Source organism: Oncorhynchus mykiss, chromosome 22 (assembly GCF_013265735.2).
Source record: "Oncorhynchus mykiss isolate Arlee chromosome 22, USDA_OmykA_1.1, whole genome shotgun sequence".
Lineage (NCBI taxonomy): Eukaryota > Metazoa > Chordata > Actinopteri > Salmoniformes > Salmonidae > Oncorhynchus > Oncorhynchus mykiss.
The window spans coordinates 15541246-15555886 of record NC_048586.1 but is presented as its reverse complement, the minus strand read 5'-3'; the positions used below and the strand labels follow the sequence as shown (position 1 = coordinate 15555886).

The 14641-nt window shown below is 49.0% G+C and overlaps 1 protein-coding gene across 5 annotated transcripts in view; it reads right to left on the bottom strand.

The window, feature by feature from the left end:
• lrp2a (low density lipoprotein receptor-related protein 2a) overlaps nucleotides 1–14641 on the bottom strand; it is a 69848-nt gene that overhangs the window by 17021 nt on the left and 38186 nt on the right. For 3 of the 5 annotated variants that reach the window (XM_036958840.1, XM_036958841.1, XM_036958842.1), the window contains 20 exons: nucleotides 14246–14459; nucleotides 13315–13554; nucleotides 12908–13096; nucleotides 11139–12059; nucleotides 10833–10998; nucleotides 10512–10670; nucleotides 10135–10424; nucleotides 9694–9894; nucleotides 9421–9447; nucleotides 9271–9309; nucleotides 8929–9171; nucleotides 4177–4302; nucleotides 3885–4004; nucleotides 3130–3261; nucleotides 2323–2524; nucleotides 1857–2152; nucleotides 1021–1687; nucleotides 742–912; nucleotides 429–652; nucleotides 37–214 (listed from right to left, as the gene is read on the bottom strand). In XM_036958840.1, the coding sequence (XP_036814735.1) occupies nucleotides 37–214; nucleotides 429–652; nucleotides 742–912; nucleotides 1021–1687; nucleotides 1857–2152; nucleotides 2323–2524; nucleotides 3130–3261; nucleotides 3885–4004; nucleotides 4177–4302; nucleotides 8929–9171; nucleotides 9271–9309; nucleotides 9421–9447; nucleotides 9694–9894; nucleotides 10135–10424; nucleotides 10512–10670; nucleotides 10833–10998; nucleotides 11139–12059; nucleotides 12908–13096; nucleotides 13315–13554; nucleotides 14246–14459 (4805 nt within the window). The remainder of the gene's footprint in view (nucleotides 1–36; nucleotides 215–428; nucleotides 653–741; nucleotides 913–1020; nucleotides 1688–1856; nucleotides 2153–2322; nucleotides 2525–3129; nucleotides 3262–3884; nucleotides 4005–4176; nucleotides 4303–8928; nucleotides 9172–9270; nucleotides 9310–9420; nucleotides 9448–9693; nucleotides 9895–10134; nucleotides 10425–10511; nucleotides 10671–10832; nucleotides 10999–11138; nucleotides 12060–12907; nucleotides 13097–13314; nucleotides 13555–14245; nucleotides 14460–14641) is intronic. The other 2 variants (XM_036958843.1, XM_036958844.1) reach the window with 1 other exon arrangement.

Below are 14641 nucleotides of genomic sequence, written 5' to 3'. Positions count from 1 at the left end.
TATCGCAGTAGAACTCTGAGGTGAACTCCCACTCACCGCTCATTATCTGCACATCTGTACTGGGTGCTGGTGCACATGGGCAGGCAGCGAGCCACCCCCCCCAGCTGTAAAGTCAGGAAGTGGTCGGGGCATTCACAGGTGTGACCACGCCCCCCGTCGCGGAGCAGACACAGGTGAGAGCAGCCTCCATTGTTCACTGCACAGGGGTTGGTCACTGGGGGGATAGAGAGGGGGTCAGGGAATCAGTCAGGCATTCAATGCAGCTGGGCAAACACAGGCCCGGCATTGTGTCAATGTAAACACTTGAATGGATCTAACAGGCAGGAAACGTCAGGATAATGAAGTGATAGCAATCTGAGTGTGAAGGAATGGATGTTGATCCAGGAGAAGAGGAGACTCAGATTACTGTCTCCTAGACTGAGACTGACCTATGGGCTGCCTATAGGGATGGCACACGTGGATGTCGAAGGGTCTGTGTGTGGTGTTGACCAGAGACTGGCGGCCGGATCCGTCGTATTTGTTGCCTTTCTCCACTGTACGGGTGTTCCAGTCAGTCCAGTACACAGTCTCCTCAAACACAGTCAGGGCAAACGGATGGGGCAGTATCCCGTCATACACGGTGTGTCTGTGATGTCCCTCCAGGTCTGAGAACCTGAGGAGAAGAGGAGTAGGATTACAGGAGGCCTTTAGGCATTTCGGGAACAAAGCAAGACTACATGGCAATATGAAGCAGGGTCTTACTCAATGTAGTTGAGATGGGCATCCGACCAGTAGAGCTTGTCGTTGCTGTAGTCGATAGTGACCCCATTGGGCCACTCGATCTTAGTGGTGATGATTGCGGTCTTGTTGGTGCCGTCCATTCCAACACGGCCTATGAAGGCTTTGTCCCCCCAATCTGTCCAGTAGACATATCTGACAGGGATCGAATGGGTTGAGATTATTGGCTTATCGAATGAATCAAGAATAAATGAACAATTCCTCATTTTGACCGTGTAATGGTTAGTGATTAGATTTACTCACCCATATTTGGGATGGAGAACGAGCGCCCTGGGGTTTTCAAAGCAGTAGGTGTTATTGGCGTCCACACAGTGTTCAGCCAGTTTCTTCACAAAGCGTCCGTCCAGTTCGGACACTTTGAGACAGTCCAGGAAACTGTCCGCCCAGTAGAGTTTCCTGGCCACCCAGTCGACCGCCAGGCCCTCTCCATGGAGCACCCCGTTCACCACCACTTCCCTGTTACTGCCATTATAGAACATCCGCTCAATCACCCTGCGACTCACATCAATCCAATAGAACCTCTTGTCCACGCGGTCAAAGTCCATGGCCACCACGCTGGTCAGGCCCTGCAGGATGAGGGAGTAGGCCTCTCCATCCGTGGACAGGTTACGAAGATAGTAGCGGTTACTGAAGATGAGGTAGGGCGCAATGTTGCTGTTCTGACGACAGCTGTGGCCATCCGGTTCCCGCAGGAACCCGGGGGCACATTTACACATGTAGGAGCCCACCGTGTTCTCACACACCTGACTACACACGCTGGGCGTCTCCGCACACTCGTTGACGTCGTCGCATGTCTTGTTGTCGGACATGAGGCGGTAGCCGGGGCGACAGGTGCAGATGAAGCTGGTGGGTGTGTCAGTGCAGTTGTGGTCACAGTGGTGCATAGAGGGGTTGGTGCATTCATTTATTCCTGCATCCAGGACAAGAGAGAACACGCATTAGAGGAGATTGCCTATAAATCCAACACCACACTGCTGCTCTGCTGTGATACTAAATGGCTATATGGGCATTGTAGTTTATGTTTTGATATTTTATATAACTTAATATGTTTTATTGCTTTTAAGATATCATGCACTCACCACAGCCCTTCTCGTCACTGTTGTCTGAGCAGTCGTCGGTACGGTCACACACGTTGAAGATCGGGACACAGTGTCCGTTGTCACACCTGAACTGCCGGGGGGGACACGTAGGCGGTGGCATGCGGCACAGGTGGTCAAGCTCATCGGACTCGTCCCCGCAGTCGTTGTCCCCGTCACATATGAAGTCGCGGGACACACAGCGTCCGTTTTGACAGGTGAACTGGTGCTGCTGACACGGCTGGTAGGTGCAGCCCTGCTCGTCGCTGCTGTCCCCACAGTCATTCCTCCGGTCACACCTGCCATCAAACACATCAGTCACTCAGTGTACTTCGCCATACACCAGGGGGTGCTGCTGCCCAGTCCACACACTCACACTGTAGTCTCATCATCTACTGAACAGTGTGACTCATTCAAGACATCTGACAAATGTCATTGTTATGTCTCTGTCAAGTCCGAGTTGCCAAACCTGTAGGAGCTGCGTATGCAGAGGCCGTTGCTGCAGGTGAACTCGTTGACACCACACGATCTGCGCGTGCAGTTCTGATGCTCGTCCAACGCGTCCGCACAGTCCGCATCGCCGTCACACACCCAATCACGAGGGATGCACTTCCGCTGTGGCGCTTGGTTGTTCACACAGGTAAACTCCAAAGCTGAGCATGTGCGGTTGTCTAACAAAACAGAGGGGGGGGGGGGGGGGGGGGGGGGGGGGGGGGGGGGGGGGGGGGGGGGGGGGGGGGGGGGGGGGGGGGGGGGGGGGGGCAGGATAAATGACGCCAAATTAGAGACGTTTCAAGATTATGAAGACTCCCGAGACTGGACCTGAAATTTCTCGCAGTCCAAACATTCCTAAGTGTATTTCAGGACCTCTAGCCGTGACTTCGGTTTCCTATCCATCTAATGTGATTGAGCCCTATTGTTTGAAGTGAGACTCCTGCCGAGGCCCGTGGTGCGCTGAAGCTATGCGCTCCAGGCTCCTTATTGTCAGAGCCCACATTGGTGAGGGATGACATAATAGTTTAGTTCCACCCTGAGCCTGGGAGCTGCGACAGACACAAAGTAATGAGTGAGGCAGGGGAAATCAGGAATGTGAGCTCCTTGGACTCTGGCCGGAGACCTTCAACAAGAGCCAGTATCCACCCCCCACAAACCCAGCATGTATCCTGATCCCTCAGTGTCTGACTCCTGATAGAGAGAGAGAGAGAGAGAGAGAGAGAGAGAGAGAGAGAGAGAGAGAGAGAGAGAGAGGAGGTAGAGGAGAGGAATTCACACTCACCACAGTTGTGTCTCTGGTCCTCGTCACTCATGTCTCCACAATCATTGTCCCCGTCGCAGATCCAGGAGGAAGCGATGCACCTGCCGTCGTCACAGGGGAACTGGTCAGTGTTGCAGGTTCTCACCAGGGTGGCTGCAGGGAATCAAAGGTCATAGGAAACCATGCGAAAACTGATTACAATTAGAATACTATTGTCCTCTAAATACAAATATGTCAGTCACTTAAAACTTTCCTTTACATGTTCTGATTGACTTCAACTAGTAAAGACAACAGGTAATGCATATCGGAACCAAAATTAAGCAAGTGAAGCTATCAAAATAGTCACGGCATCTCCTCCACATTCCAATCTATGGTGTTCTATTGAAACAATAGATAAAGTGAGGCTGTGTAATTACCCTGGGACAAAAGGAAGAGGAAAGGAAGAGAGGAAAGGTAGCGAGGAAAGGAAGAGAGGAAATTAAGGGAGGAAAGGGGAGGGGCTGTGTTTGTCAGAGGAGACTAGTGGGCATCAGTATGGAGGAATGTGGCAGACAGTGGGAGGTCGGACTGACTGACTGACCACATCACTAACAAAGGCATACACTACTGACACATCACCAACAGCACGCACGCACGCACACACACACACACAGAAAATAAACCAATCATTCACGACTGTCAACTCAGGAGAACAAATTAATAATGACTCCATTCTGAGAACCTAGTTGAATCTCTCTTGCTTAGCGTAGTGAGTGAAGGAGAGCTGTGGTACGTACTACAGGAGGAGGGCTCATCGGAGCCGTCAGCACAGTCGGTACCCCCATCACAGTACCAATGGGCTGGGATACAGCGACCACTGGAGCAGCGGAACTCGTTCTGGGCACACATGGAGGTGGCTGGAAGGGGAGAAACAGACATGGTAAGGTCATTTAGGGGTCACTCTCCTCTCAAAACCCAGTTATCGTGCTTCCAAAAGGGAACACTATTCCCTATATAGTGCACTATATAAGGGCATAGGGGGTCATTTCGGACGCGCCTTACTGTACAGAACAGGCCTGGGGGACTCACCACAGTGTGTAGGGCTCTCGTCACTCATGTCCCCACAGTCATTGTCCCCGTCACACAGGTAGGAGCGGGGGATGCAGATGTTGGTGGATGTACACTTAGTGTGTTCTGGCTGACATGTTCGCTCCGCTGAGATACATGACAAGAAGAGGATTGGTGTTATTGTTGAGTATATATATTTTAGTATACAGTGCCAGTCAAAAGTTTGGACACAGCTACTCATTCAAGGGATTTTCTTCATTTTTACTATTTTCTACATTGTAGAATAATTGTGGAGATATCAATACTATGAAATAACACATGTGGAATCATGTAGTAACCAAAAAAGTGTCAAACAAATGTTATATTTGGATTCTTCAAAGTAGCCACCCTTTGCCTTGATTATAGCTTTGTACACTCTTGAAGTTCTCTCAACCAGCTTCATGAGGTAGTCACCTGGAATGCATTTCAATGAACAGGTGTGCCTTGTTAAAAGTACATTTTTTGAATTTATTTCCTTCTTAATGCCAATCAGTTGTGTTGTGACAAGGTAGGGTTGGTATAAAGAAGATAGCCCTATTTGGTCCATATTATGAGAAGAACAGCTCAAATAAGCAAAGGGAAACGACAGTCCATCATTACTTTAAGACATGAAGGTCAGTACAATCCGGAAAATTCCCCTTACCCGTGCTCCTCTCCATGGGGCGACCAGTCAAAATCTATCTGAATAATCATTGACTCTGGGGCCGATGAGAGTTTCATGGACACTACCCTGGTGTCAGAGCTGGGCATCCCCACTCAGCCCCTCTCCAATCCCATGGACGTTAGAGCGGTGGATGGGCGCTCTATAGGCAGAGTCACCAACAATACCACTCCTATCAACCTGTGAGTGTCAGACTATACAGTTCATGCTCATCAAGTCTCCTCGGGTACCCATGGTTTTGGGGTTTTTATGGCCCCAGCGTCACAATCCTCTCATCGACTGGACTGCTGGTGCTATCATGGGTTGGAGACCGTTCTGCCACACTCATTGCCTGAAGTCGGCGCAGCCTGCCCGGGACATCTTCCTGTGGGCTCGGAAGAAGACTGCACCCGTGCATCGACTACTTGGGCCTCAATGACATCACTGTTAAGAACCGCTACCCGCTACTCGCCTCGGCTTTCGAGCCGCACCATTTTCTCTAATCTGGTGCGGATACGGGAAAGTGACGAGTGGAAGACAGCCTTCAACACAGCTAGCGGACTCTACGAATACCTGGTGATGCCATTCGGTCTGACCAACACTCCTGCTGTGTTCCAGGCCCTGGTTAACGACGTTCTCTACGACATGGTGAACCGGTTCGTGTTCATCTACCTCGACGACATCCTCGTCTTTTACCGCTCAGCTCAAGAACACGTTCTCTAAGGCCAACAAATCCTCCAGTGTCTCCTGGAAAACCAGGTTTTTGTGAAAACAGAAAAATGCGAATTCCATCGCTCCACCATCTCCTTCCTTGGATACATCATTGCTGCTGGGAATGTGCAGATGGATCCCGGAAAGGTGAGTGCCATGGTGGATTGGCCCCAACCCACATCCAGAGTGCAGCTGCAATGCTTCCTGGCATTTGCCAATTTCTATCGCCGTTTTATCTGGAGTTACAGCACCCTGGCGTTCCCCTAATCAGCACTCACCTCTCCCAAGGTCCATTTCACATGGTCCCCAGTTGCTGACAGGGCGCTCTTGGACCTTAAGCACAGCTTCACCACAGCGCTTACATTAATCCATCCGGACCCGTCCCTTCAGTTTGTGGTGGAGGTCTATGCTTCGGACGTCAGGGCTGTTCTGTCCCAGTGTTTTGCTCTGGACCTTAAGCTACATCCCTGCACCTTCTTCTCCCATCGTATTAACACCACGGAGAGGAATTACGATGTGGGAAATCGAGAACTACTAACAGTGAAGATGGCGTTGGAGGAGTGGAGGCACTGGTTAGATGGGGCGGAACATCCATTCATTGTGTGGACGGATCACCAGAACCTGGAATAGCTCCGCACCGCCAAGAGTCTTAACTTCAGGCAAGCTCGATGGGCCCTGTTTTTCACACGTTTTAATTTTACCATCTCTTACCGCCCGGTGTCCAAGAATGTTAAGCTGTATGCGTTTTCACGCCACTATAGCCCCGCTGTTACACTCTCAGACCCTGAGACAATCCTTCCTACCTCGTGTCTGGCTGCTGCGCTCATCTGGGGGGCCGGCTAACCAGATGTTTGTCCCAGACGTTGCCGCTCCCTGGATCCTGGAATGGGCTCATTCCTCCAGGCTTGCCTGTCACCCTGGCTCCCGTCGGACCCTGACCTTTGTTCAACACCGCTTTTGGTGGCCTACCATGGTCCCTGACGTCTCCGCATTCGTTGCCGCCTGCACTGTCTGTGCTCATAATAAGACTCCTCGGCAAGCTCCTGTTGGCAACCTTCAACCACTTCCTGTCCCTCACCGTCCCTGGTCACATGTATCTCTGGACTTCATCACTGGTCTCCCTCTGTCTGATGACAACACCCCTATCCTTGCGGTGGTGGACATGTTTTCCAAAGCCGGCCATTTCATTCCCCTCCCTAAGCTACCCTCAGCCAAGGAGACGGTCCAGCACATGGTGCAGCACGTCCTCCGGATCCATGGACTTCCGCTGGACATGGTCTCTGACCATGGTCCTCAGTTCTCGTCCCGGTTCTGGAAGCCATTCTGCATACTCATTGGGTCGTCAGCCAGCCTGTCTTCGCTGCAACACCCTCCCTGTCGCCGTATCTGGAAGAGAGCCCGGTCGGCTTTTCGGAACCCGGCTATCGTCACCGGAACCGGAACCCGGCTATCGTCTCGAGCAGAAGGTCCATTTGGGTTCCTGCATACTTTCCCCCTGTTTTATCAGACCTTTCCCCATCTCTAAGATTCTTAGCCCCTCTGCTGTTCGTCTTCTGATGCCCGCACCCTCCGTATACATCACACTTTTCATGTATCAAGGATTAAACGTCTGTCTCACAGGCCTCTGTCTCCTCTTCCCTCTTTTCCGTACTCCTGTCCTCTTTAGTCCCTGTTTTCTAGTTCTTCCGGTTTTGACCATTCTGCCTGCCCTGACCCTGAGCCTGCCTGCCGTTCTGTATCTTTTGACACTGCCCTGGATTACTGACTTCTGCCTGCCCTGACACTGAGCCTACCTGCCGTCTCTGTACCTTATGGACCTGAATTACCAAACTCTGTACCTTATGGCCCTGAATTACCAAACTCTGCCTGCGATTGACCTGCTGTTTGCCTGTCCCCTGTTGTGTAAATAAACTTCTGTGATTCGAACTGTCTGCAACTGGGTCTTGTCCTGAGTTCTGATAATAAGTTTGTTGGAGTTAGCAGCCTCAGAAATTGGCAAATAACTGCACCTCTGATTTCAGCTCAAATAAATGCTTCACACAGTTCAAGTAACAGACATCTCAATATCAACTGTTCAGAGGAGACTGCGTGAATGAGGCCTTCATGGTCAAATTGCTGCAAAGAAACTACTACTAAAGGACACCAATTAGAAGAAGAGACTTGCTTGGGTCAAGAAATACAAGCAATGGACAGTTGACCGGTGGAAATCTGTCTTTTGCTCTGATGAGTCCAAATTTGAGATTATTGGTTCCAACCGCTGTGTCTTTGTGAGACTCAGAGTAGGTGAACGGATGATCTCTGCATGTGTGGTTCCCACCGACTTCCTTCGAAGTTGGTGCCTCTCCTTGTTCGGGCGGCGTTCGGTGGTCGTCGTCACCGGCTTTGTAGCTGCCACCGAATCACGTTTCTTTTTCCATTTGTTATGTCTTGATTGTACACACCTGGTTCCCATTACATTATTATTATTTCCCTACTTAACCCTCTGGTTCTCATTATGTTTTGTGCGTGATTGTTCCTGGTTTTGTGTTAGTCATTTGTGTTAGGGTTTGTTATCCCTGCGTGGATTTATTGGCTGATTATTTTTCAGAGTAAAGTACGTTATTTTACTCAGTTCTGTGTCCTGCGCCTGACTCCGTCCTCACCTCTGCACAACTGACACTTGACACCGTAAAGCATGGAGGAGGAGGTGTGATGTTGTGGGGGTGCTTTGCAGGTGACACTGTCAGTGATTTATTTAGAACTCAAGGCACACATAACCAGCATGGCTACCACAGCATTCTGCAGCGATACGGCATCTGGTTTGCACTTAGTGGGACTATCATTTGTTTTTCAACAGGACCCAAAACACACATTCAGGCTGTGTAAGGGCTATTTGACCAGAAGGAGAGTGATGGAGCGCTGCATCAGAAGACCTGGCCTCCACAATCACCCAACCTCAACCCAACTGAGATGGTTCGGATGAGTTGGACCGCAGAGCAAAGGAAAAGCAGCCAATAAGTGTGGGAACTCCTTCAAGACTGTAGGAAAAGTATTCCAGGTGACCTCATGAAGTTGGTTGAGAGAATGCCAAGAGTGTGCAAAGCTGTCATCAAGGTAAAGGGGTGGCTACTTTGAAGAATGACTTGTTTTTAGATTTGTAAAACACTTGTTTTAGTAACTACATTATTCCATGTGTTATTTCATAGTTTTGATGTCTTCACTATTATTCTACAATGTAGAAAATAGTAAAAAGAAAAAGAAAACTTGAATGAGTAGGTGTGTCCAAACTTTTGACTGGTACTGTATATTTTAGTGACCTTTACAACACAAAAACATATATCTATTCTTCATGAACTAATCTTTTTACTTTAGATTTGTAAACAAGTTTTGTTTTGAGGACTTACGGCAGTTTTGTTCGTCCGAGGTGCCGTTGTCATAACAGTTGTTGATGCCATTGCAGATGTAGTCCTTGGCGATGCACCGTCCGTTGTTGCAGGGGAACTCAGTGTTGGGGTCGCACGGACTGAACAGGCAACCTACCTCATCACTGTTATCCCCACAGTCGTTGTAGTGGTCACAGCGGTAGTGGTAGGGCACACAGCGACCATTCGCACAAGTGAACACAGTGGGCTCGCAGGTGTGGAAGGCTGTCAATCAAACCAGATACAACATTATCAGAGCTCTAGCCAATGGACAGGGAGAGCAGGTGAAGATGGACGGGTGTACAACATAGAGGCGGGCTTTACCTGACAAGGCAATAAATGCGGCTGCCATTTGCACTTGGACTGCATGTAAGATGTAAGTACATGTATTCATTAGTTTAGGATGGGGTCAGTAGAAAAAAACAAGCAGCACTAAATAGCTACAATAGATTAGTGAACTGCAAGCATACACACCGGAAGTTTGGAAATCATTCTTGGATCCTGTAAAATGTTTGTTGCAGTGAGAAACAGAAGGCTGGTTAGAGGCAGCATGTTAAAGACAGTTAAGAGTAGTTCAGAGAGTGAAGGACAGAGCAGGTGCAGTGATAAATCAATCATAATTAGCTGTAATCACAACCACATTCAAGACATGCAAAATCATCACATTGCAAGATATTTCTAAATAGACGAGACAAACAAATATGATTTGAGAAAACAGGCACTACTTGTGGCCACTGAGCACCATACCACAGACTCTCTCCAGTTCGTCGCTTCCGTCCCCACAGTCATTGTCATTGTCACACTTCCACTGAGCACGGATACAGCGTCCATTCATACAGGTGAACTGGCCTTCCTGGCAGCGGGTCCCGTTGTCAGGGATACAGTGCTTGTTGTCGGCCAGGTACCAGCGACCCTCTGAGGGACACTGACACTCAGCACCCTGGGGCCCTGCGGAGAGGGACAGGGGGACAGGCATCAGACGGATGGGGGGGTATGACAGACAGGCGTACCACAGCCCAACTCACATGATCCCAAAACAACATTACAACACCAAAACAATAGGATGCTAGAGAAGATCACATTTTCAATGGAAGTTTGGTCCAACTCCGACATTTAGCTCAGAAACTACAGCCTGCTTCTATTTGATCAGAAAACTTGAGGATTAAAACAGGGCCTAACTTCTAGTACCTGGGGTACAGATGTGACTGCAGCCTCCGTTGAACTGCTGACATGGGCTGTTGCACTGTTGCTGCTTGTTGCTGGCCAGCACATGGACGTCCATAGGCCTGGATGGAAGGTTCTGGGTCATCACCCTCTGGTCAGACCCATCGTGCTTGTTAGCCCGGTAGATACTGCGTGTGTTCCAGTCAGTCCAGTAGATGTACTGGCCATACATGGTCATGGCGAAAGGGTAAATGGCTGTGCTGACGATGACCTCCCGATTGGCCCCGGTGAGAGAGCAGCGCTCAATCTTCTGTCTGAAAACCAGCACATATCTTTAGCATCAACATGAAAGGACAACAAATTACTTGTGAGAAGAAGGTAGCTTTATAAGAGGGTCTTACAGGCTGGCGTCTGCCCAGTACAGTCTCTGCTCTTCATAGTCCAGGGTCAGCCCATTGGGCCACACCAGACTACTGTTTACAATCTCTGCCCTGAAGTTCCCTCCCAAAGTAGAACGTTCAATCTTCGCATTCGTCCCCCAGTCTGTCCAGTACATATATCTGTGTGGCATGGAAGAAGACGAGTTTTCCCATTGTTAATCAATGATTGCACAGTGCACATTCAACACATGCTGAATATGTGATACTGAGTGAGCGCTCTTGTTATCACAACAGAAGGAGTGAAACGGTATTAGCATTCTTGGCATTTCTGGCCAGTCTTACCCCCTGCAGGGATCCAGCATTATGGCTCTAGGCCGAGGCACATGAGCGATGATGGATCTCTGTGTCCCGTCCACTGCCATGGAGCTGATAGTCTGGTTGATGTAGTCACTGTAGTAAATCCTTTTGTTGATCCAGTCATAGGCAATACCATCAGGAGCTCCAAGATCTGCATGGACACAAAACACAACACATAATGTAGAAAAGTACTGCAATAAGCAAATAGCACAAAAAAAGGTGAAACCAGATCATTAATTACAGTATGATTTTGTAACATAACAAAACAAATCTAGCTGTTAAGTGTCTTACCTGAAGCCACCACTACTGGAGGTGAGGGAGGAGATGAAAGACTGATGAAGCTAATCTTGCTGCTCCCAGCCCCTGAGCTCTGGGTGAAGTAGATCCTATTGTCTGTGCGGTCAAAGTCCAGGGCCACAGAGGTGCCGGGCACGTTGACCACAGGGAAGGGCAGTCCGTGGTCATCCGTGTCCAAATGCAGGCTCTGCACCGTACTCTCTGTTGTAAAGATGAGGTAATCATCCCGCGACACCACACAGCCCTTGTTGTCCGTCCCCAGGTTGCCAAAGGCACAGCCACACTTCTTGGTCTGGTTCCCGGGGAGGGCGAAGCAGAAGTGGGCACAGCCTCCATTGGTCTCCAGGCAGGGATTGTTGTTGAGCTGCTGGGCCGAGCTGGGCTGGATACGCTGGTCGTAGATGGTCACGTCTCTCAGCATGTTGATGTTGTCTCTGATGACTGTAGGCTGCTCTGTACTGCCAGGCTCCTTACTGGCCTGGAACACCTTCTTCAGGTTCCTGTCCACCCAGATGATGCTAGTCTCAAACACAGTGATGCCATAGGGAGTCGGGTAACGACTCCCAAACCGGACTACCTCTGTCTCGCCCCCCTGAGGGTTGACCCGGGCTATCATATCCAGAGAGTCATCCACCCAGTAGACATATCCAGTCTGGTAGTCCAGAGCCAGACCTCGCGGGGTTATAATCCCAGACGACACCAGCACAGTGCGGTTGGTCCCGTCCAGCAGAGCTCGCTCAATCTTGGGGTTCTGTCCGTAATCTGCCCAGAACAGGTATCTGTTTTTAGGGTCCACCACGATGTGGCGTGGCATGTCCACTTGAGTCTTCAACAGCACACGTCGGAAAGTGGTGTTCAAGCGCAGAACCTCCACATAGGTCTCCGTTAGGAAAGCATTCGTGAAATAGAGGTTTCCTGAAAAGTCAAATTGACATATATAAATGAAAGGGTAATGGGGATTAGATGATGTAGGAAAGGCCTGTGGTCATGTAGTTCTTATTGAGTGGTTGCGTAAGGACAGGGTAAGCCTGCTAATTTGCATAGTCACCAGGAGCTGGTTTCCCACACCCAGATTAAGCCTATTTCTGGACAGCAAAAGCAGAAATAGGCTTATATATAGTCTGGGTCCGGGAAACCGGCATTTGTTTAGTATAACCATCATTTAAATCCTTATTGGCCACAGTACCAAGATAAGTAGCATTCTCCTGTCCATTATACTCATTTCTTTCCAGTCAACTGACTGTTATATAAACCAGCCTGCTCTCTGGAGTCAGGCCCTGTGTTGAAGCCTCTTACGCTGTATCCATGGATACCTACTACAGGCTGACCTTTACTTCCTCTACCTGCTGTAGGGCCCATAGAGAATGACAAAGGCCTCTAGTGGCCAAAAGGCCGTTTTAGCATAGGCAGTGCCATTGTGGGCTTCTACAAAGTAGTCAACTGGGCAGGGGTTCCAATGGGTTGTGCCTACCTGGCAGAATAATGTCATAATTATTTGTATCAATCCAGTGGCCATTTGTTTTGCAAACTCTGCAATCAAATGTAGGATGTTTTTCTATTAACAAAGTGTGATTTTGAATAAAATCCCCCCCCCCCCCCCCCCAAAAAACTGGGAAAAACGGAAACCTGGAAAAACAAAACGGAGAAAAGGGAATTTGGGAAAAAAACTAGCAGAATCAGGCAAAAAATAAAACAGATTTTATAGAGCCCTACTACTGGCATAATTGAAACACTTTTCATTTGATCTCTCTGAACATGCCTACCTGCAGCCCAGTCCACGGCGATACCTCGTATCCCGTTGCGTCCGATTCCAGACGTGACCACACTGTCGAAACCTGCTCCATCAGACTTGATCCGGCGGATTCCATTCTGAGATGTCACGGTGCTGCTGAAGTCACACCAGTAGAGGAACCCAGAGGGCATGTGGACGTCCACATGCAAAGCATTGCGGCCTGCACGACACAACCAGAGATGTAAGACACAAACACTTCAGTGGTTGCTTCAATGTCAGTCACACTGTCACATCAGAGTATATTGTCTGAGAACCAAACAAAGTGTTGTTTCCTTGGTATCATGTAGCATTCATAAAGCATCCATAAAGCCTCCACATGCATGACATAAAGAGTTAGAATGCCCTGCAGCAGGAGTTTTATATCTGAACAACACCTACCTCTCCCAGCCACTGGCACCATGGCCTCAGAGTGGTCAGCCCCCTCCAGACTGAAGCCTTTGAGGGCAGATAGCATGGAGATGACCACGTAGGACTGGTATGAAGCACAGGTTCTGTTGTCAGCGCTCAGCTTGAAGCCCGTAGCACAGGCACAGGTATACAAGCCTCCGGGCCGCGGTAGACACAGGTGCTCACACAGCCCCATGTTGTTGCTGCAGCCGTTGGATGTACCAGCCGAGGCTGCAGAGGCAAAGACCACATGGTGGATTAGGACATCATTCATATACAACAGGAGTCTGGACAAATAGAACTAGAAATGTATTAAGAATTCCCGAAACAACTTCTAGGTCTTGGACGACAAGCGCAACGCCAGGGACGTTTCAAAATGAGACTAAACTATTACAAATGACTGGAACTGGAAGTAACCTGCGCCTCATTTCTTAGTCATCATTGGAAGAATCTGACGACAACACCACTTTGATACATTGTTGTCAAATCAGGCTCACGGCTGGTTTAACTCCTAGAAAACATGTCACTCACAGTATCTGCTCTGTTTTAGGGGATAAAGGAACACGGCTTGTTCCGTACACAATGCCCAGTGTTCCTAATAAAGGACGAGGAACTGGTCAACTAATAATCCACTGCGTCTCCCTAGTAATTACCCAGCAGCTATCAAAAACACAGAAGCAATACCATAATTCAGCAATGCTATTTCTTTACCACAAAAAAAACAGAACAGACAGAATACGTATGTTTGCATACTGATTAAACACTCAACATAATAAAAAACTCCAATAAACTGGTAATCCTGACGCTTCCAACAAGTTAATGGTTCTCATTTAATTAACCAACGCTTAGGTCTCAATCCAGATCAATGGAGTGGGGATCATATTTGCTTGGCTGTGTACCATCAGGTCCCTCAGATACTCACTCTCCCTGTAGTGCACCTTCAGTACTCTCAGTCCAGACACGTTGTCCCGCAGCACCACCTTGTTCGCACCGGTGGCCTTGTCCACGCGCTCTATCACCTCAAAGTCCCGGTCGGTGAAGTACAGGAAGCTCTCATGAACAGCAACACCCCAGGGATGGGACAAGCCTGTCACTATAGTGATGCGATTGGTCCCGTCTGGGTCACCACGCTCAATCTATGGGGTTTTATTAATATCAAGACTGCCATTAATAACATGTCAAATATATGGATAATAGGCATTGAGGTGGACTACATAAGTGGTATATTGTTAAGAGTCAGACACAGGAATCATAGGGCACCCTATTCCCCATATAGTGCACTTGAATCGACCAGAGCCCTATGGGCCCTTGTCAAAAG